The sequence below is a fragment of the Rissa tridactyla genome, chromosome 2 (assembly GCF_028500815.1).
Source record: "Rissa tridactyla isolate bRisTri1 chromosome 2, bRisTri1.patW.cur.20221130, whole genome shotgun sequence".
NCBI lineage: Eukaryota > Metazoa > Chordata > Aves > Charadriiformes > Laridae > Rissa > Rissa tridactyla.
Window position 1 is genome coordinate 160,502,296 of NC_071467.1, and position 21,590 is coordinate 160,523,885.

Here is a 21,590-nt window from a genome sequence, read left to right on the forward strand (position 1 = left end):
ACATTCCTGTAGACGGCCATATAGCACCATAGTGCGCCCCTGTCGATGTTAGAAGTTGCCCTGGATCGCTCTTTGTACAGGATGCCTGTTAGGAACAAGTTTGTCCAGAAGAAAGGGGAAAAATTATTATTCTTGCCTAAAAATAAGCACTGTATTAAGCTTCATATTACATTTAAATATAGTCCCAGTCAGTGGCCACTTCCTTCCACGATCTTGAAATCTAGCATTTGAAATGGTATTTTCCAGGCAGTTACAGGGGTTTAATTTTCTTCTCACAGTTTCTTTCTGCTTCCCTCCTTCCTGCCCTAGAGAAAATAAACCAAGATAGCTCTGTATCTACCGATGTTTGAGATGTTGTCACTGTATTACACAAAAATCTGACTTCACAGTCTAGCTTCCAAAAGCAATGAAAGATTATGCTGCAAAGTTCAAGTTAGAGATATTTCTCTTATTCCTTTCCCAGAAATAGTGTCTGCTGATAACATTTCAGTGGAAATCTGTACTGAGGGTCCTAAGAGAGGTAATCAGGCTCTAACACTAGGGAGTGAATTCTGTAGGGAAAAACCTTGCATAAAAAAGCATTAGCTGAGGTGGAAGACAGTTTATTACACATGCCTGTGTGCTGTCAGTTTCAGCAGGAGGTCCCCGAGGACCTCCTGCAACTTGTTAAACATGGGTATTTCAGGAGCATTAGAGTGGAAGGCTGAAGGACAGGGAAATTTGTTTTCAAAAGCTGCTTTGCAGTCAAGAAGAGAGGCAATGGTCCTGGAGAAACAAATATCTCAAGCTGTACGTGGATGGGAAGGTTTATTCTGTTTCGGGACATCATAACGGGTATATTATGCCACGCTCATAATGTTTTCACTTCAAGTGCTAGGAGAGAGCAATGCAGGAGTATTTTGTAGCTGTGATTCCTCCTTTTTTTTTTTTTCCAAAATAGCTGAAACCTTGTGCATTCTTGAAAAAAGTGCTGCTAGTAATACATACATACAGCAATTAATATATTCTTAAGTAAATAAAATTCTCTCTTCAGAATATGTTAATGAACTGTAGGGGAGAATTATCTTTGGCAGGAGCACTGCAGAGGTATCCAACAGCCAGGGCAAGGTTGAAAGACTTTCTGGAGTGGTTTGCATAGCCCTCAACCACAAGCTGTTTGTTGATCAAGATCCAAAGGTGCTCTTTGTAACACTTACCCCTGGTGTCCTAGCCAAATGCTTCCTTAGGTTTCTTGAGTCTGCTTATTTAATGCCATATTATTATCTTTATACCATAATCACACTAAACAATACTTGTTACTGTATAACATTCTGTAAAAAGGAGGTATGTGTGAATAGCATTGAGTCTAAAGAAGCAGCACAGAACAACCAGGAGGGGAGAAATGAGAGAGGTAAGGAAAAAGATCCAATATAAAGAAAAGTTGTGAGAACAGCCCTCAATGATTTTTCCTTTTTCATGATAAATACAAATAAAGAAGAGTTGTGGTCACGCTGCCTTGTTCTAAATTGATACTCCTGCCTTTTGCAAAAGTGGCTGTGCAGCCTGGTGTGGAAAAGTGATTCTTGCTGATAAATCAGTGGAAGCAAATAAGATCTGCCCGACTGAAGGACGCTTTTTCCCATGGTCATGGAGGCAGGCAGCTTAGAGATTGGGACTGGGACCCACGTCCACCACCAGCTGCCTGCTGCGGTTGGAGAATCTGTATAGACTCATAAATACTAGAAAAGGAAGGAAAAGACATTTTATCAAAGACATAAGAATGTGCTTTAAATTACTGAATGTTGCCCAAGAATCAAGATTTCAGTCTCCAACCTTCAAAACAGATGATCCTGCTGTGTATGGGACTTGTTCCTGTTCAGAAGCTGATCTAGTGCTGACAGCTGGAAGGAAGTGGTTGGGTGCTTGCAGGGTGATTTCTGTGAGCTCGGCAAGCTCTTAGACCTATGTGATCCAGCACAGCACTGTAACATAGTGATTAAAACAGACATGATACAACAAAGTGATATTTTGAGCTATGGAAATGGTCTTGCCAGGAGGTTTTCAAAATGCGATTGGACAGGGCGCTAGTTAATCTCATCTAGGCTCCCCTTCCCTGAAAGGTTGGACCAGATCATCTTTTGAGGTCCCTTCCAGCTTGGACTATTCTATGACATGGGCATTGTTGGATCAAATTGGTTGTATCTTTTTAATTGATATGACATAATTTAGTGTTCTGATTGCAGCCTTCAGTATTTTTGCGGCATAATTATAGAGGTTGGTTTTGTTAAAAGTGATGATAGATATGAAAGTGGGACATCTCTGCTAACTTCTGGTCTTCTTCAGGGCTGGTTCTTCAGCTGTACTGCTTGATTTCACTGAGGTGAGGTGCAGCTGGAAATTAATCTCCGATGTCTACAACTTAACAATGTCAATGAAAATATTCTTGGTGGGATTTTAATATCAGCACACCTTGTAATCACAAGTGCTATCCCGGGAGAATTAAAATAAATGCCAGGAATCTTCAGTCAAGTAGGTTGGCTGGATTATGTCTGCAGGTAATCAGAAGTAACTGTTGAGTAGTAAATTGAAAATAGTGAAGCCTGAAAGTCAGTAGATCTTATGAGCAGAAAACGAAAGGGCCAGACGACTCAGTAATGTTGGTTATTTGCCAGTTCACATAAACTGATAGAGATGTCCCAAATTTGGTGCAGTAAACAATAAATGATAGATAAATAATGAACAAGAATGTTGAAATAGAATTTTGAAGGGAAAAGGCTCAACTAGATAGCCAGGCTCTGAAGCCAGTGGATTCGAAATGCTGCTGGTACCCTGTCAGCCTCCATGCCCCTGCTAATTTGAAAGGTTTTAACATTGTGTTTTCTTCTTCACACATAAGCTCCGCCCCCCAAGAAGACACTGACAGTACAATTATTAATATCATGGTGTATCCCTTCCTTAGGTAGGAGGATGGGGTTTGAGCTAGGAGAGGAATTTAGTAACATTTACTGAATTGAGGCCTGCCAGTGCAATAATGAATGATGTGTTGGGCCAGTTTGCTGAACGCTGTGGGTTTGGGGCTTGTACTGCTGCCCCCAGTTGAGACTGGGGGGTGTTTGGGGCATGTCTGGAAGCCCAGGGGCCTGTGGAAAAGGACTTCAGTGTGAGGAGTCAAACAAGCCATGCTTCATTTGTGGTTGTAGCTGTCACTGCTATTTGATTTGCAGGTTTAGGCCAATACCGTGTCAAATGTACAAAGTTTTAAAAAAATACATTCCGTTTTCTTCCAATTCTATGTAAATGCTCAAAGTATGTTAAAAAGAAAAATAAAATTGAACTCTTCCTAGCCAAGGAAGCCAAGATTCGATTGAGAAGAGAGACCCATCAGCGTTTTGCTGGCTCCAGCCTTCGGGGCTTGCCGGAGTTTATCCAAGTGGTGGCTGGGAATAGAACATGGATACCCTGCCAACCTCAACCACAAAGGCATCTTTCATCGCTCTGAAATATAGATCTAACAGGGAGTATGGACCATGGGAGGTGGGAACACCTAAAAATATTCACATGCAACACTAGCTTTTGTATATGTGTCTGTATCTATATATAAATGTGTATATTTTCAGGTAGGTATATGTATTCACACAGATTATTACTCCTATTGATCAGGATCAGAGTATGAGTAAGGTGAATCCAGTGAGAGTTTACACCCTTTTCTTTGTAGGGTGCAAAGGTTACAGCCTTTAAAAGGCTTCCCCTTTTAAATTATTTCATGAGCCTTTTAAGTGAAAGAAAACCTTTTTTGTATATGCCTTAGTGAGTGCTTTGTGTACAATGGTGTCTTACCTTTAAAAAAACAAACAAACAAACAAAAAACCAAATGAAAACAAAACCAGAATACTAAAAAAACAGACACAAGCTTTTCTTCTGCAATGATCGTTTGTACTTTTATTTGATTTTTAAATTTTTTTTGCTGGTTGTTTATTTGTTGGGTTCTTTAAAATAAAATTGTATTCACTTTTCTTTAGGCAAATTTTGTTTCCAGGATGTATTCAAAGTGCTGTTGCCTGTGGTCAGAGAGTTAGAGAGCATACTTTTCTTTCCGGTGTGGGTAGATTATTTTAAATTATTATTGACATGGTAAAATTAGGAAGTAAAACCTAAACTCTGTATGTGCTCTTATTTGGGGTGGGTTTTTGTTTTATTTTTTGTAAATAAGTCCCTGTGTTGGAAATCAAACATTTAATCTTAAAATAACTGCACTCTCACTGGGTGAGAATATATCCAGAATTTCTGTTTGCAAGGTTCTGCCCATTAAATAAACACAGAACTTTTATCATAAATGGCATCTATTTCAGAGCTCGTTACCACTTGGCTTCCACCGAGCTAGCAGATGCCACAGTAAAACAGCGGGGCTTTGCCTCTAAGCCTCTTGCATCCTTTTGGGGAGGGAACATGGCTCCAGTGAGGGGTCCCTGAGCTCCAGCATCATCAGAGAGGAGCTGGGCACCCCGACCGCCGGCCCTTTCCCTTGCGGCTGCTCTGCCAGCAGCCCCAGCCCACACTGGAGCATCCTTCCTGCAGAGCTGGGGAACGCGCGGGTGTTGTGGCGGCAGGTGAAACAGCCTGGCTCTCGGGTAGATGGTCCATCTGTATTCCAAAAACCCCTGTGATCATCTGCGGTTACAGTCTAAAAGTCTGAGTGCTCTTTCCAACGTGAACTAGCATAATATTGTGGATGTAGCTATTCCTAAAGTGTTCATGCCAGTCTACAAACTTCTGTGTTGCTCGTACCCATTACATTCAGCCCCAAACTGCAGCACGCCTCTGTAAATGAAAATGAGTAGAATCATAGAATCATAGAATTGCTGAGGTTGGAAGGGACCTTTAAGATCGTCAAGTCCAACCTTTAACCTACCCTGACAAAAACCACTTCTAAACCATGTCCCTAAGTGCCCCATCTACCCTTTTTTTAAACACCTCCAGGGATGGTGAATCCACCACCTCCCTGGGCAGCCTATTCCAATGTTTAATAACCCTTTCAGTGAAAAAATGTTTCCTAATATCCAATCTAAACCTCCCCTGACATAACTTGAACCCATTTCTTCTCGTCCTATCACTTGTCACCAGGGAGAAGAGGTCAGCCCCCATCTCTCTACAACCTCCTTTCAGGTAGTTGTAGAGGGTGATAAGGTCTCCCCTCAGCCTCCTCTTCTCCAGGCTAAACAACCCCAGCTCCCTCAGTCGTTCCTCATAAGGTTTGTCCTCCAGACCCCTCACCAGCTTTGTAGCCCTTCTCTGGACACGCTCCAACACCTCAATGTCCCTCTTGTAGTGAGGGGCCCAAAACTGAACGCAGTACTCGAGGTGGAGCCTCACCAGTGCCGAGTACAGGGGGATGATCACTTCCCTAGTCCGGCTCACCACACTATTCCTGATACAGGCTAGGATGCTGTTGGCCTTCTTGGCCACCTGGGCACACTGCTGGCTCATATTCAGCCGGCTGTCAACCAACACCCCCAGGTCCTTTTCTGCCGGGCTGCTTTCAAGCCACTCTGCCCCAGTCCTGTAGCGCTGCATGGGGTTGTTGTGACCCAAGTGCAGGACCCGGCACTTGGCCTTATTAAACCTCATACCATTGGTCTCAGCCCATCGGTCCAGCCTGTCCAGATCCCTCTGCAGAGCCAACCTACCCTCAAGCAGATCAACACGCCCGCCCAGTTTAGTGTCATCTGCGAACTTACTGAGGGTGCATTCGATCCCTTCATCCAGATCATTGATAAAGATATTAAAGAGAACCGGCCCCAGCACCGAGCCCTGGGGGATACCACTTGTGACCGGACACCAACTGGATTTAACTCCATTTACCACCACTCTCTGGGCACGGCCATCCAGCCAGTTTTTTACCCAGCGAAGAGTACACCTGTCCAGGCCATGAGCAGCCAGTTTCTCCAGGAGAATGCTGTGGGAAACAATGTCAAAAGCTTTGCAAAAATCCAAGTAGATAACATCCACAGCTTTTCCCTCATCCACTAAGTGGGTCACCTTATCATAGAAGGATATTAGGTTTGATAGGCATGACCTGCCCTTCACAAACCCATGCTGACTGGGCCTGATCACCCTGTTCTCCTGCATGTGCCATGTAATGGCACTGAGGAGGATCTGTTCCATGACCTTCCCAGGCACTGAGGTCAGACTGACTGGCCTGTAGCTCCCCGGATCCTCCTTCTGGCTCTTCTTGTGGATGGGTGTCACATTTGCTAACCTCCAGTCAGCTGGGACCTCCCCGGTTGTCCAGGACTGCTCATAAATGATGCAAAGTGGCCTGGCAAGCACTTCCGCCAGGTCTTTCAATACCCTTGGGTGGATCCCATCCCGCCCCATAGATTTGTGCACCTCCAGGTGCTGAAGCAGGTCCCTCACCATTTCCTTTTGGATTACAGGGGCTTCATTCTGCTCCCCATCCCTGTCTTCTAGTTCAGGGGTCTGGGTACTCAGGGAACAACTGGTCCTACTGCTGAAGACTGAGGCAAAGACTTCATTAAGTACCTCAGCCTTTTCCTCATCCTTGGTCACTATGTTGCCAGCCCCATCTACTAGAGGACAGAGATAATCCTTAGTCCTCTTCTTATTGCTAATATATTTATAGAAACTTTTTTTGTTGTCCTTGACAACAGAAGCCAGGTTTAGTTCTAGCTGGGCTTTGGCCCTCCTGATTTTTTCCCTACATAGCTTCACTACCTCTTTGTAGTCGTCTTGAGTGGCCTGCCCTTCCTTCCAAAGGCCATAGATCCTCTTTTTTTCCCTAAGTTGCAACACTAGCTCCCTGTTTAGCCAGGCCAGTCTTTTTCCCCGACGGCTTGTCTTCTGGCACATGGGGACAGCCTGCTCCTGCGCCTTTAAGACTTCGTTCTTGAAAATCATCCAGGCTTCCTGGGCTCCTTTGCCCTGGAGGACTGCCTCCCAGGGGACTTTGTCAACCAGGCTCCTGAAAAGCCCAAAGTCCGCCCTCCGGAAGTCCAAGGTAGCAGTTCTGCTGACCCCTCTCCTCGCTTCTCGCAGAATCGAAAACTCTATCATTTCATGGTCACTGTTCCCGAGACAGCCTCCAACCTTCACATCCCTCACAAGACCTTCCCTGTTTACAAACAACAGATCCAGCAGGGCACCTTCCCTGGTTGGCTCTCTCACTAGCTGTGTCAGGAAGTTATCCCCAGTACGTTCCAGGAACCTTCTAGACTGTTCCCTCCCTGCTGTATTGTATTCCCAGCAGATGTCCGGCAAATTGAAGTCCCCCACGAGGACAAGAGCTCGCGATCTTGAGACTTCTCCCAGCCGTTTATAGACTATTTCATCTGCCTCCTCATCCTGATTGGGCGGTCTATAACAGACTCCTACTACGATATCTGCCTTGTTGGCCCTGCCCCTGATTCTTACCCATAAATACTCAGTCTCATTATCGCCATCATTTAGTTCAAAGCATTCAGAACACTCCTTAACATACAGGGCCACACCCCCGCCTCTCCTTGCTTGCCTGTCCTTCCTGAAGAGCCTGTAGGCATCCATGGCAGCACTAGAGCTATGTGAGTCATCCCACCACGTTTCTGTGATGGCGACTACATCATAATTATCCTGCTGCACAATGGCTTCCAGCTCCTCCTGTTTGTTGCCCATGCTACGTGCATTAGTGTATAAGCACTTCAGCTGGGCTATAGGTCCTTTCTCCTTTTTACCGGCGGGAGCCGAAATTCTGCCACCCCCAGACTTATTCCTAAGGAGCCTGGTTATGCCCCCTATCTTTTCCAAGTCTAGAGTAGATAAACTGGTTTACTTCAGTAAGCTGACAAATACATTTACCACATTCTTTATGGCGAATTTGTGACTCTGTGTCATTCTGCATCACAATATATTTATTTAAAAGTATTTATTTTCTGGCAATGCTGACCTACTTTAAATGCTGTGGGGTGCTGTTACCTCCATTTTTTTTCAGCAGCCAGCAGAGATCTTTATACTTCAGCTTCTAAACCTTTGACAACATTTTAACTGCTCATTACTGTATGTAGGCAGCCACTTTATCCTTTTCTAGGTGGGCTCTTGCTTCAACTCAGAGTTAATGGTTACTATTTATTGCATACTTTAAACCTGCATGCAGCAAAGTTGCTACGTGCACGTAGTGCCTTAGAAAACCCAACATGAAGAACATGCCGTCCCTAGCCAGGCTGCGCAACAGTGTGAGTACGTGGGTAATTCACCTGTGCCCTGGAGTCATGGGGACAACTGAGATGAAATAACTCAACGTCCAGCATGACTGAATCCTAAGATGGGTGACAAATAGTCATGAGGTTCAAAGAAAAAGAAAACATGCTGTGCAACATGCAAGAGCATCTTAATTCCTGGATAGCTTTTGTGCTGTTATTGTAGTGGGATGTTTTCTTTTGGGTAAATAATTAGTGCTCTCTGGAGAGCTGCAGATGTGCTGTAGCATTATATGTACTCAGCCAGAAACTCTAAGTCAGGCTTAAAGTATTATAGACAGTTCAGGTGTGGCTGGTTTTATGTGGAGCTAATTGCCATCACCTTTTTCTCCTGGCTGCCTCATTGTTCCACCCCATTTCCCTGGCTTTTTTGGCACTGCTTCCCCCATCCCTGTTGCTGCCGCAGCCCCCCAGAGCAGTGCACGTTGCCGAGGGAGGGAGCACGAAGCAGCCTGAAGGCAGAGGGATCAAGGAGGCAGCAGCAGAGCTAAGGCATCTCCATTCATCCATGCTGCCATTGCCGAGTCCTCATGGAAGTGCTGGTCCTTAGAGGTCCCACTCTGAGTCCAGTGAAGCTGAGAGGTCATATTGCAGAGTACACGGCTTCACAGATCCCAATAAAGAGTCTTGGGTACACACACAGATATACAAGAATTTTATGCTGAAGCCTGTAGTTGGAGCTTTTATACTCTACCCACCAGTTCCTACTCCTGTGTGATTTTCTCCCATTTCTGGATGCTGCAGTATCATCCTCCTCCTCTTGTTTTGTGGGACTATTTCTGTTCCACAAAGGGTGTTTCTCAGACAAGCCCTTAAGGGGTACGTTAGAAACAGGGTAAGACCCGTCTCCTGTCTTTCAGGACTTTTAAAATTCAGTGCCTTTGTTAGAGAAGGAAAGTGCTGGGCTCTCTGCGCTGGCCTACAGGGTGTAAATCAGGTCATACTGAGATCGCTACCCCTGAGTTTTGCGCAATTCTGATGCAAAACTTCCCGGAGCATCGCTGATACCAATGTTGCAGCCCCTCTGAATGCCTCAGGCAAGGCTGAATGAGGGACCACCGAGTCACTGACATTAATTTTGCTCTCTGATTTATTCATCCCCTGAGATCAGGACATCTCTGAGGGACTTCACCCCCATCATGGAGATTACAGTCCAAAGTGTCAGTCCTTTGCTCCGTGAGTTATTGAACACCATGTCCTAGCCCAACCCTCATAATTCTCCCCCGTCGCTCAGAGACCTTCGCTGACCCCAGACACAGCACAGCTCTGCGCTGGCACCTCTCCAGAAGTGTCTCCAGGCTCCTCCTCCTTGCCATGATACAAGAGAGAGGCTGCATCCCTCCATCTGCATAGCTCTTGACAGGGGGACAAGGTGGGAAAGGCCAGTGTGGAGCAGGGCACAAGGCTGCTATTGTGCAGCCTCCAATACTGTTATTGTATGAACACCTAATCATTTCAATATCATTTGCATTTGGGTATATATGTAAACACAGAGAAAAAACCCACCCCTCTGCTTTAGTCCTGCTGAAGCACTAGACGTATTAATTCGATCATGCAGCTATCCTGCTTTTGGTACCCGGGTGGCCAAGGCACCTCTGGTGCAGTGTGATCCAAGTGGCTGAGTCACCATCCCTGGAGGTATTTAAAAGACGGGTAGACATAGTGCTTAGAGATATGGTTTAGTGATGTTTTTTGTCAGTGTTACGATGATGGTTGGACTAGATGGTCTGAAAGGTCACTTCCAACCTAGGCGATTCTATGATTCATCCCTACCTCTTATTCTTGGGTCTTAATGCTTTTTTTTCTTGTATTTCCTTTTCCAACCCTTGCAGATCACAGCTGTTCTTTGCCAAAAATGAACTCGAGAGACTCCTTTGTGCGTCCTACTAAGAGCTGGTATAGTTTATGGTTCAGTTCAGGAATTTTTCCTCCCCATTTCATCTTTCCATTGGGTTCTGCTGGTCTTCCAGCTACTGCTGTTGCTTTTCCTGCCCTTCAAGGAGTCACTTCTCTCACCTGTGCATCCCCCAAGTGCATTGGCTTCTTGGCTGCAGGCTGCTGTGGTGCACATCTGTATTGTGCATCGCTTTTGGTTGCTGCTCCCTGTGCTCAGTAGAGGGCCAGGGATAGGGCAACTGTGAACATGACGACTGCGTTCCTCATCAAAATATGAAAAATCTTTCTCATTTATGTACTGAACAAAATCTCTGCCCGGCCATGCAAAGCTCTGGCTCACCAGGTGCTTCAGTAATCACTATATGCTGCCATGTTTCTAAGTGGTATCTTCACAGAGAGTAGCTCCATTGATTTCATGCCACTGCTTGCTTAGTAAGGAGGAGGAAATTATAATGGAAACAGACCCCGTGAACTCATCTAATTTTATGTAGTACTTACACAACCACCAGATCTTTGTGGAAAATTATAGAATATAAATAACACCAACCCATAGCCAGGCATTTTTAGTCTCCTCTGGAAAATTGTGGAAGGTTGCTGTACTACCAGTTTGAGATTTATGATACTTTAGGCTTGTTCTTGGACCAAAAAGATGAAATAGAGTTGGTGTTTTGGAACAGCTCGAGGGAGTTGTGCAGGAATTTTGTGCAACCAAATCTGAAGCTGTTTGAGGGTCTGGCTCTGAATTTTTGCAAACCAGAATTGTTAAACTCTTCAAATGGAAAAACAAGAGACAGCTGGTACAACACTGACTGTTTCAGTTGGGCAAGTACTTTTGTAGCTTTCCACGGTCGAAGATGTGATAGTTATGAATGTGCCTTCCTCATAGTTTGGTCTTTGGACCATAAGTGAGTGTTTGATTCACTATCAAAGGCACAAGTGGGTTTTGGTGATTTTTCTCCCTCAGTGTTACTGAAATTGTGAAAATCATACGCTCAGTCCAAGTATGTGAATGACCTAGAAGTGCCCCAAAATTAAATCTTTTTTAACGACATGTATTTATAAAATGAATAATGACTGCTAAGCTTGAAATGCAAAGACTTAAGAATTTGAAGAAAAAAAAAAGATAAGAAATCTGAAAAAGCTATTTGCATGGAAAGTTGATTATATAAAGCGTTTCCTGGAGGCTTATAAATTGTCCTTAATATATAAGGAAACTGCTAGAATTCTGGATCATTTTTCATACGGACTCCTAGAACTTGTCAATAAGGGACAGTTGAAAATATAATTTAATAACTTTCTTTGGGTGATTTCACATGTCACACCATCTTGTGCAAGATGATGTACAGTAACTCACTGCTGCTTTTTGTCACCGAGGCTGCTGCATTCCAGTCCTGAGCCTCAGCATCTCTGATAGAGAACGTGCACTTGAAATCCCAATTTGAAACAAGGTATTTATTCAGAAATCAGTTTGGTTTTTCTCAGATCTTCACTAGTTGCCTAGCCAGCCACATCTGAGCACAAGTATTTGGTCTGGGAATATTTCTGTCATAAGAGAGTTTTTAATTAATTAATAAGGAATACATAAATATTTACATCAATGTGATTTGGACACCTCAGGCCTGTAGATCTGAGAATAGCTTGGGCTTCTTTGGCAGGATGCATCAACATAAATGCGAGTAGTCATTAAATTATGGTACGAAATTATAACAATAAAACCTCCCTGCCTATTTTTCATCCCAGAAGGGTGAAAGAAAATGGCAAATTATTCAATGTTTTTCATGGATGTCAGAAACTGGACAGAATCCAAGAACTAGTTCAGCAAATATTTATGAAACAGTATCTAAACCATTAACTGTTCTGCTTATCTGAGATGTAGTTGTGCAATCTGTTTCTCCTGATTCGTACTCCTTATCCAAAGGTGGGGGAGGAAAAGGCATGTTTTCGAGGTAGAATTTGTGCCAAATGAGACTTTGAGATGAGAACCAGTTTTGAAGATTAATTAAAAAAAACCACACCTTAATAGATCTGTGTGATTCTTGACATTGGCTGCATCAAACTGAGCCCATTGAGTGATTTGAAAGGGATGATTCAGGCATACGGGACATTTTCCTGGCTGTTAATACCCCTTTTATTTGATCTGATCTCTAATCAGAATAATCCTTTTAAGTTAGCTGTAGGGGAAGCATTTGAGCTGAACCTTGCTTTGCAGTCTGGCTTGTAGGAGAACCTCTTTTATTCCAAGATGAATCCAGTCTTCCCTTTTGACCTCTCTAGGTCAGCCACAGATGCCTACCTTTGTCCTACAGCTCAAGGAAGAGAGATACAAATATGTTTTGCTTGCTCCAGCTGGTTGACTGGTTTCTCTGGTACCCTTGAAACAGAATTTAAGAGGAAGCTTATTTGTTTTCCTAAACTATTTGTATATTCTGCATGCATAAAATACTCATTTAGCTGGGGAAAAAACTTCTAAATATTTGTTCATTTTTGTGTTAAAAAGGGCTGCCACTGAGCTTGTCTTAAAATGGTTCAAGTAATAGCTGCCATTTGTCAGTGAACAGTATGTACTTTTTCCAGCTTTTTTGCTCCAAAGGGACTTGTTTTATCAGATGCACTTAGCACGGCCAGGGAATGGACGGCAGCGGCCGTTTCCCAGGACATGCTCTCAGCCTGGCACAGGAGGGGCATCAGCTGAACCTCACCCCTGTTGCTGCTGAAAAAGAACATACTGCCTGGCTTCAGTGATATTTATCATTTTATTTAGACAGAATTAAGGGCAGTGTTGGTTGTACCCAGTTGCAAAGAGCGCAGGGTCCTGCAATGAATAGGATAAATAGATTGAGAGTGATGTGTAAGTCAAGCCCACCTCACTGTAATGATTTACTGACCGGTAGCCATTAATTAAAGCAAACCCTCCATGTTAAAGAGTATTTCAATACATCATCACAAATGTTATTTCGAAATGGCCAAGAAAGGGCTGGCAATGCTTCATGGCTTGGGATGCGGCCACCTGTTTCTCCAGAGAGGTGTCAGTTCATCGCATGAGTATTTTGATGCCTTTTGTTTAAAATACTGGAAGCTGCAGAGGTGATCTGTCTGGCTTCATGTTAGCTTTGTTCTACCAGAGGTGACTTCATCTGTGGTAGCCTTTGATAGCATCTTGGCCAAGGATATGGCCCCATGGTCTGGTGAGTTATTTCTTTGCCAGCAAAGGACACGGTGAGATTTGTTTGGTGGAATAATCAAAGCTGAATGTGGTTATAAACAGGGATTTTTTTAAATAATTCTGGATGAAGAAGAAAACTCAGATCCTCGCCATTCCTCAGCTCCTACCAGGAGAGTTTGCATTGCTCTGCTGACACTTGTTCACATTATACCCTTTCAAAATCTCTATTATCTTTATTTTTAATTGTGATGTTATACTTTGTGCTTGGACACTGTTTTTTCCCAGTGAGGTCTTTATAATAAATTACAAAGTCAATTAAGTCTTCCTCTTAAGTCAAGAGGGAGAAGTTAAGCCTGGAGAAATAATGTGACTTTGTACAGCTAGAAAGTGAACTTGTGGTGAAGCGGGGAACAGGGCTGTTATGGTGCAGCAGATACTCCAGCAGTTGAAAATGCATCCGCTGCTCTGTGCTGCCTTCCCCCAAGTATTCGACACTGATGCAGACGCAGCCTCAGTGATCTGAAACTTCTGCTATTGAAAACAGGATCTTTTTTTCCTTCTGATCACATTAAAAACATCTGTGGTTATTCGAACTCTCAAACTTCCCCAGTGTACCCGTGACATTTAGCTAATGCACCCAAGACGGCGCTTAATTACCTGCTTGTACCATCCGTGCATGTCGCCGGCCCCCGTCAGAGTTAATGTGGCAGGTTGCTGCAGTCGCGTAATCGAATCTTGCGATGCCTAAAGCAGTTTTGGCAGGGAGCCTGCAGCGAGGGAGAAAACCATCATCGCCTGCCTTCTCCCGCGTTACCTACCGCTCCTGCCATCCTCTCGCAGCGCCGCGATGGGAAGGAGGAACACACCCAGCCCTGGTCCCCATCTGTTGCAGCATCGGCTTCAGTAGCAGAGCCCAAGATGTTTAAATGCGCTTGCCTTTAGGGAAAAGCTTTGAATGCAGTTCTTCAATGGACGTTTCCAGCCAGACTGCAGGATTTTTCAGAGCTGTAAGTCAGAACGGGGCTTGATTGTCTGTGGGTTTCTTTGGATTTGATTCTTTTTCTTTTTTTTAAATTCATTTATCTTAGCAGGGGGAATAGGTTTTGCATTCATTTAGGTGGACACCCGAGTGCACTGCAGGACTCTGCCGAGAGGCAGGCATTCTTCAGGCTGTGTAAGAAATGCGTGTGTTGGAAGAAATTTTGGTGTTGGTTTTTTTCATCGTGTTTTCTCTCTTTTGTATGCATGGCTGGCACAGGGCTGTTGTCCTGTTTTTAGAGCATTTAATTACAATAGATACTCCAAGGCTGAACAAAATGTTCTTTATCTAGTTAAAGAATGTAGCTTGGAGGGTTTTTTTTTCCCTTGCATAACTTTTCCTTAGTGTTTTGGAAAGAGAGATTATCTTTTTGGGGGGTGTTTATTAATTTCTGCCTAAAACCATCTGCTCTTTGCATCCTGCAATGCCTGGTTTCTCATACTGCTTATCTCAGAGCAGCCTGAACTGCTGGGCAACTAATTGCCATGGCTAGTCATTGCAACCCCCAAACCGCAGGTTTTTGGGAACTCCTCTTCGCTTATTGATTTTAATTTGATATTTGACGAGATTTGTCAGGATAAAGAGGCATATTTCAGGCTTCATGCATTCTTTTTGCATTTTTTCCTTTCTGCTACCAGACTTAATGCTGAGCACGCGTAGTTTGTGCTGCAATTAATGGACCTGTGAGATAATGAATGTCCAATAATGACGAGGCTGACTCTTTCCTGGGATCAGACCTGAAGCCAGAAGGGCTTAAAGGTGCTCCTTTAGTGGGGTGATGGGAGGGGTTTGGTGAATAGCAAATGAAATTTATTCTAGTATAAGATGCAGGGTATTTTGCCAGCATCTTGTGTGTTTTGCTTGTTGATCAGTGTGTTTTAGCTGCTGGTACAGGCCACAGGAGAGATTGGGGCGTCTGCCTTTGGGGAAGAGATTTCTCTCTCAGCTACATCCCCCATACGGGCTGAGGAATCGGGAGTCCAGCAAAGGCTGGAAAGCAGAGACTGCGCTGACTTCCAGCAGCCCCGGGAGGTGAGAGAAACCTCAGGTTGCTGAAACTGGGAGTCTGAGGGGCAGGAGCATCTGTCAGAAGAGGGAACGTCGGGCTGCAGGATGAAAGGATCCTGCTGACATGGGGCCAACCCTCAATCCAAAGGGGGAAACCCAGCAAAAGAGGACTCTCTTGCGCTTCAATTTAGTTCATTTTTATTACTGGTAGTGGAATAAAAATATATTTATTTTTAAAAATGCCACAGTTTGAAATAAACACCAAAAAAAACCCCCTCAGACCCCACCTCTTCAATCTGTGCTAGGATGTCTTACAGTCATGAAGAAGAAATTAGGAGAATTAGAAGAAATATTGTACCTTTAAAGGCAAACCACAGAGTTGGTGGAAATCACCTGTAGCCAGAGTTTGCTTCAGGCAGCAAACAGCCACTGGTTTTCCACCCGGAGCAGAAAATCCCTGTGTCATTTCAGCATGTTTGGCCACTCAAATAAGTCCAGTGATGAACTGATTCAGAGCCAAGAAATACGTAATCATCTCAAATTTAAAAGAAATGACAGTTAAAAGACTGAGAGCTTTTTATCATGTCTGTATACACACGGTATATGTTTATTTAAACTTCTGGCATATATATTGTCCTATATGAGAGCATGTTTTATATATAATTATAGATATAATTATATATATTAAATTATATATAATTTCTTAATAAAAAAAATTATGCCCTGTGAGATAAGCTCTAGCATGTCACATGTGGGAGGACATAGTCACCAGTGACAGTCTCTTTCTCACTGTAGGTGCTAAAATGCTTTTGCTTTTACAACTGATAAAATGGATATGTTTTGATAAACTTATCCTCTTGCTCTGATGTAAAAGACAGTTTTCTAATAGGTTATTTAATGACCTTTAGTGCCTGATTGCAGTTCTAAGTCCAATATCTATTCCTAATAGAGCTCAAAATACATATGAATAAAACTTCAATTTAAATGCATACCAATAGTTGTACAGCTATTTAATACATATAGGTAGAAATTAACATTCATGATGAAAAAAACCCAACATTTTTTAGGGACATATTACTTGCATGAACTTAATTTTTGGCAGTGAGGAAAAATCAGTATTTTTCTGTGAAAACAAAAAGAGAAAGCAAAGCAACACTTTAAAAATGTTATTCTGAATCAAGATTTCCTGCTTGTGGATTTAATTCACCCTGAGGAAAAAAAAAAAAAAAAAGGCTTGGTTGTCTTTTGCTTAGCTTTGTTTCCTGCTTGTGTGCTTGTTTCTTTTGTAGGAGGTTTTTGGTGATGCTCCTTGGCAGGGCGGGTGTCCGTACTGGGGTGAACCGCAGGCAGAGGCTCTCCCTGTGCCTTGGTTTGGTGATTCCAGTGTGAGCTTTATTTTTTTGGTGACAAATGGGTTTGGACTGTCTGCCACATGGCTTGGAGCAACAGCCAGTTATAAAATGGCCTCTCCCGCGCCAGGCTTGTACTCTGCCCATCTGTCACTGTGTCCAGGGTGTCCTGCTAATTTGGAAATGTTTCCCACACTCTCTGAGCAGGATCAAATCCTTCTTGACACATTTTGATGCACAAAGTGCCAGCCAAATCAAATGCGGATTTGCCTGTTTCGGTTCACCAGTGTCTGCTGGTTTCAGAACCGTTGCATAGGGCAAAAGTGACTTTTGGCGTCACGCGTATGTAGATGTCAAGCTTAAGTTTTCAATTGGATTTACCTAAATGTAAGCGTGTTTGCTTGTCTTTTCTCCACAGTCTATTCGGATAGGTCCTATGTAATCATGATGCTTACATGGGCACATGAAGAATAAGATGGTTAAAATCAGAAGGAGACAGAAATTAATATGGCTCATTTGGAAGGGTTTTTTCCCCTGCACTGTATCTGAAGTAGGAACAATTACTGGGAAAAAAAATAGTCGATACCAATGAAAGCCGTAGCCCTTGAAAGAAGCCTGCAGTTTATTTGGGGAAATATCTGCCTTAAAATTTTAGCGTTGCATGTACAGTAATTAGAGAAAAAACTCAGTGTGTGTTATTTCTGTCCTTCCCTTTCCATATGAGGATTATTTCCAAACTGGACTCACTGCGAAAACTTATTTTCAGTGATGGCTATTTCAAGTAAGAGTGAGTAATCCTTTGTTGTGCTCTTCCGTTTGTCTCATTGTTCACAAGATTTTCCAGGTGGGTAAATATTTTATCCATCTTTCTTCCAGAGATGGTCATTGGTGTCTTCTAAAAACCTTTTCCAAGCAGAGCTGTGGTGCTTTTTGAAACACATCCCATGAGAGAGCCTTAACGAGTGGTCAGGGCTTGGTGTGAGGAGGCCTGGAAGTGCGAGATAAATTATCCCTTGGACTTTTCCCTTAGATCATTCCAATTCTTTTAACAAACATGCTTTTCTCAGAGGTTGTATAGTTGGCCTGTTTTCTTAAAATTTAAATTCTAGTTGTTTCAATTGGACACAGTGGCTCTTTCGTTCTCACTCCCATGGGCACTCACCCTGTCAAAGAGTTAACAGTGTTTTCTACATAGCAGCCCAAGCCCTGTAAAGAAAACGTACATTTTAGTAACACTTAGAAATGCCAACAGAGATTAGGACCTCATTGTGCTACCCTTTGTATGGATGCTTATAGTGTGTCTAGACTGCAAGTAAAGACGTGATTGAAGCTGGGCTTAAATTAGCCCAGCTGAGTCCTGAGAGCCGTACAACAGCAGGATCAAGGAGCTTGAAGTGAGCTAAATTGCCGGAGTATTTACTCAGCCTCCCGCGGGGATTTTGCAGCCTACGCTAACCCGGGTGTTGTCATGGCTACACTTTTATCAGTGCTGTGCGGAGCTGGGTGAAAGCGAGCTGGTGTAAACCACACTCACCATTGCTGTGTAGACATGCCCTTAGTAAGATGCAATCCCTTGTCTGGACAGCTTGCTTTCTAAATAGAGGGGAGAAAAGGGAAAATATGTGATTTTATTCCCTTTAGAGGCAGTAAAGTGGGAGAGGTAAGAGGCAGGGTTCGTTTATCCTGTGTTGGATCATGCAAAGTTTAAGCAAATTGTCTAGCCTCTCCCATACCAGGGGGAGAGGAACGTGGTGCCATTGGAGATGCTGGCTTTTTCCAGCTCTCTAGGATGGACAAAAAGTGTGAGGCAGACGAATAGTGTTTTGGATGGCTGAAGTTAGGTGACACATGCCTTGATGCCTTCCCAGAGGTAAACCAGAAAGCCAGAGGAGGCAGTGAAAGTCGCATCACTTAAGTCCATCCGTGAAGCTATTCTGGACTGGATATGCAGTTTGTAAAGCAGTTTGGGTTCCCACAGGGTGAAAGATGTAATGTAATTACATGTTCAGCCTGGAGAAGAGAAGGCTCTGGAGAAACCTTATAGCCCCTTCCAGTACCTAAAGGGGGCCTACAGGAAAGATGGGGAGGGACTCTTTATCAGGGAGTGTAATGATATGACAAGGGGTAATGGTCTTAAACTGAAAGAGGGGAGATTTAGATCGGATATCAGGAAGAAATTCTTTACTGTGAGGGAGGTGAGGCACTGGCACAGGTTGCCCAGAGAAGCTGTGGATGCCCCATCCCTGGAGGTGTTCAAGGCCAGGCTGGATGGGGCTTTGAGCAACCTGGTCTTGTGGGAGGTGTCCCTGCCTATGGCAGGGGGGTTGGAACTAGATGATCTTTAAGGTCCCTTCCAACCCGAACTATTCTATGACTCTATGATTCTAATTTATTAGTATTACATGGCATTGCTAACTGGAAAAAATAATAATGGTACCAAATTTCAGCATCTCTGAGCTCAAAGCCAAGGGTGGAACCTGAAGGACATACAAACTGGATTTAGGGCAGAGTGCTGTACTATGAATGTGATAGTGGTTTATCTCTGAGAAACTGAGCTTTCTTCTGTCCTTGAGGGCTTTTTATGTTGCCAGCTTCAGCAAAATGCACCTTTAAATAAGGAGTTCAGAGGGTGGAGAATGAAGTCATCCATTCATTTGGGAAAAGAAAAAAAGTAGTTTAGCCTATGAAATAAAGCATGTTGTACATATTGGTCTCTTTTTACATGTGGTGCTAAAACTGTAAGAAAAGCTATAGCAAAGTGACTAAATTTTGTAGACATGAAATTGTTCTCTGCAGCTGCAGAATGACGTAGGAAAATGCAGCAGTAAAGCATCAAGAAGGGAATCTTCCCACGTCTGGGCTCCATGTGTTGTCCCCTTTGACCTCCCCATTCAGGTCTTCAGCACACCAAGCACAGAGCCATCCTCTTCTTCCTTTCCTTGCCTAATTTCCTCTTTGCTTCTACTTTTTTTTTTTCTTTCTTTTTCAGTTGAGAGACTACTTGATCAGAGCAAGTCCCTCACTTGCCTGGCTTTCCAGCTATAAGCTTGCTTCTAATTGTTAAGATTATTCGCGGTTATTAACTGACGAGAATGTAAAGAAGTGGCAACAGGCAGCTGTCTTCCTAAAAGCAGTGAACTGGAAAAAATAGTGGCAGTTCAAGTATTTGAACTTTTTGAGATTTTCTGCCTGGTGTGAATGTCACCTTTTTTAGTCTTATACATGCTAGAGAAAACCCTGCAAGTCCTTCTCAGACGAGGACATCAGCTGGACGTTTTCAGTTCTGATTTTGTTTTGTTTTACTCTTCCTTGAGGAAATGGTTTCCGAAGACATTTGGCCTATAGAGAGTGGGGAAAAACATAAAAAATGCAAAGCACGGTGACTTTTAAAGTAGCTGAAGTGCGGAGATGATTTAGAAAGCCTCACGATGATCCTTGCTTTGAATCCCCTTCGGATTGCCCCCATGCTGCAGTCTCTCAAGTGTTTTCATTACATTATGGCAAAATGATCTTTTGTTTCCTGCGGTTCTGCTATTTCACTGTGGCTGAAGTTATGCTTTATACCAAATGCGTGCTTTTCTCTGCAAATACATTGGGATCCTATGTCTCGTTTATGTAAGACAACCGTGTAACTATTGGAAAGCAATTCTGTTGGCACTGAGTATGTGCCATCTGAAGGGTTACTTTTCCAGCCTCCTGTAGTCCCTCCCTGTAGTCATGTCTCTTGGTTGTTTCTTAATTCCCTCATCACTCATCTGACCACATTTCCCAGGCCTGAGGTGTGTTATCTTCTGCTTTCACCTTGTGTCTCTTAACTTCGGGTGCTTCTTTAAGGAAATGTCTCATCAGAGAAAGGTTGTCTCCAGCTGAGCACCCAGGAATAGCACTTAATGATGAGTTTGTGTGTGGATTGTGGTGTCACAGGGAGTATTGAGAATTTTCTTTTCCTCCCTGACTTGCTTTCTCTGCTGTTCTCTCACTTTCTCCCTCTTTTTTTTTTTTCCAATGACATTTTGTTATTTACACTTTTGCTAGGTTGTCCATCTGCCGTTGTAATAAACATGCTGCCAGTCACTGTGCTGTGTGGTTCGTGGTGTGAAGGAGCTGACAAACCAGGCTGTCATGTGCATGGGGATCGTATTCCGGCTTCGTCAGAGAGCCCCTAAAGATGTTCTGGGATTTACTGCTGAGTGGAGAGCAGTTACCTTCATCACAGCATTTCTGTACACCCCTGAGCTCTCTGCACGTTGTAAATATTCTGGGACTCCGGGCAGAACTGATTGCATCCCACCCCAGGCTCTCTGTGCTCAGCTCATCTGCAAAGGCTGAATCACCAAGAAGATATGGTGGTGTTTCCTGGCAGGAGAGCACAAGACTTGAAAGAAAATGGCATTTATTTTTTTTTTCCATGAACAGCATAGGAATGTGTTCTAGTGGTTTAAGTCTGAAATTGAGAACAAAACAAAAAAACAATCCACAGTCTCTTGGCAGTTTTTGTTGATGAACCGTGTCTACAGCCTCAGAAGAAAAAAGGTGAATTCCCTGTACGCTGCTGGAGATTAATGGCTGTCAGGATCAGTCAAGAGGTTTAGAAATGAAGAAGGGTGTGCTGAAGGCTGACAGTATCCCATGATCAGGATAACTCGGGAAGAACAGCTTGGAAGAGAGCCGTTTTTAGGGAAATATCAAGGCCTTATTGGTTTTATGGCTGTCTTTATCCCCGTCCCCTTGAAATACTCAGCTTTAGTAGTTCTTTCTGACCAAGTGGTGGCAAACCAAACCAGGTGACACATGGGTAAGACCAGGGGAGAAGTGACTTCAGTAGCTCTTCTGTACGTTGCCTGTTTGTTGTTGCAGCTGAAAGAAATGCCTTGAAATTACATGAGGGATGATTTTCTTATGCAAAGTTT

At 43.4% G+C, this 21,590-nt stretch overlaps 1 protein-coding gene across 5 annotated transcripts in view; it reads left to right on the forward strand.

The window, feature by feature from the left end:
• The window catches only part of PRKAG2 (protein kinase AMP-activated non-catalytic subunit gamma 2), a 251,980-nt gene that overhangs the window by 61,565 nt on the left and 168,825 nt on the right, over positions 1-21,590 (forward strand). The window contains exons 1-2 of one of the 5 annotated variants that reach the window (XM_054193046.1): positions 13,317-14,291; positions 14,402-14,458. The exons of the other annotated variants lie outside the window; for them this stretch is intronic. Of the exons in view, the coding sequence (XP_054049021.1) occupies positions 14,211-14,291; positions 14,402-14,458 (138 nt within the window). The 5' untranslated portion in view covers positions 13,317-14,210. Of the gene's footprint in view, positions 1-13,316; positions 14,292-14,401; positions 14,459-21,590 lie in introns of those variants that run through there. 5 annotated transcript variants of the gene reach the window in all.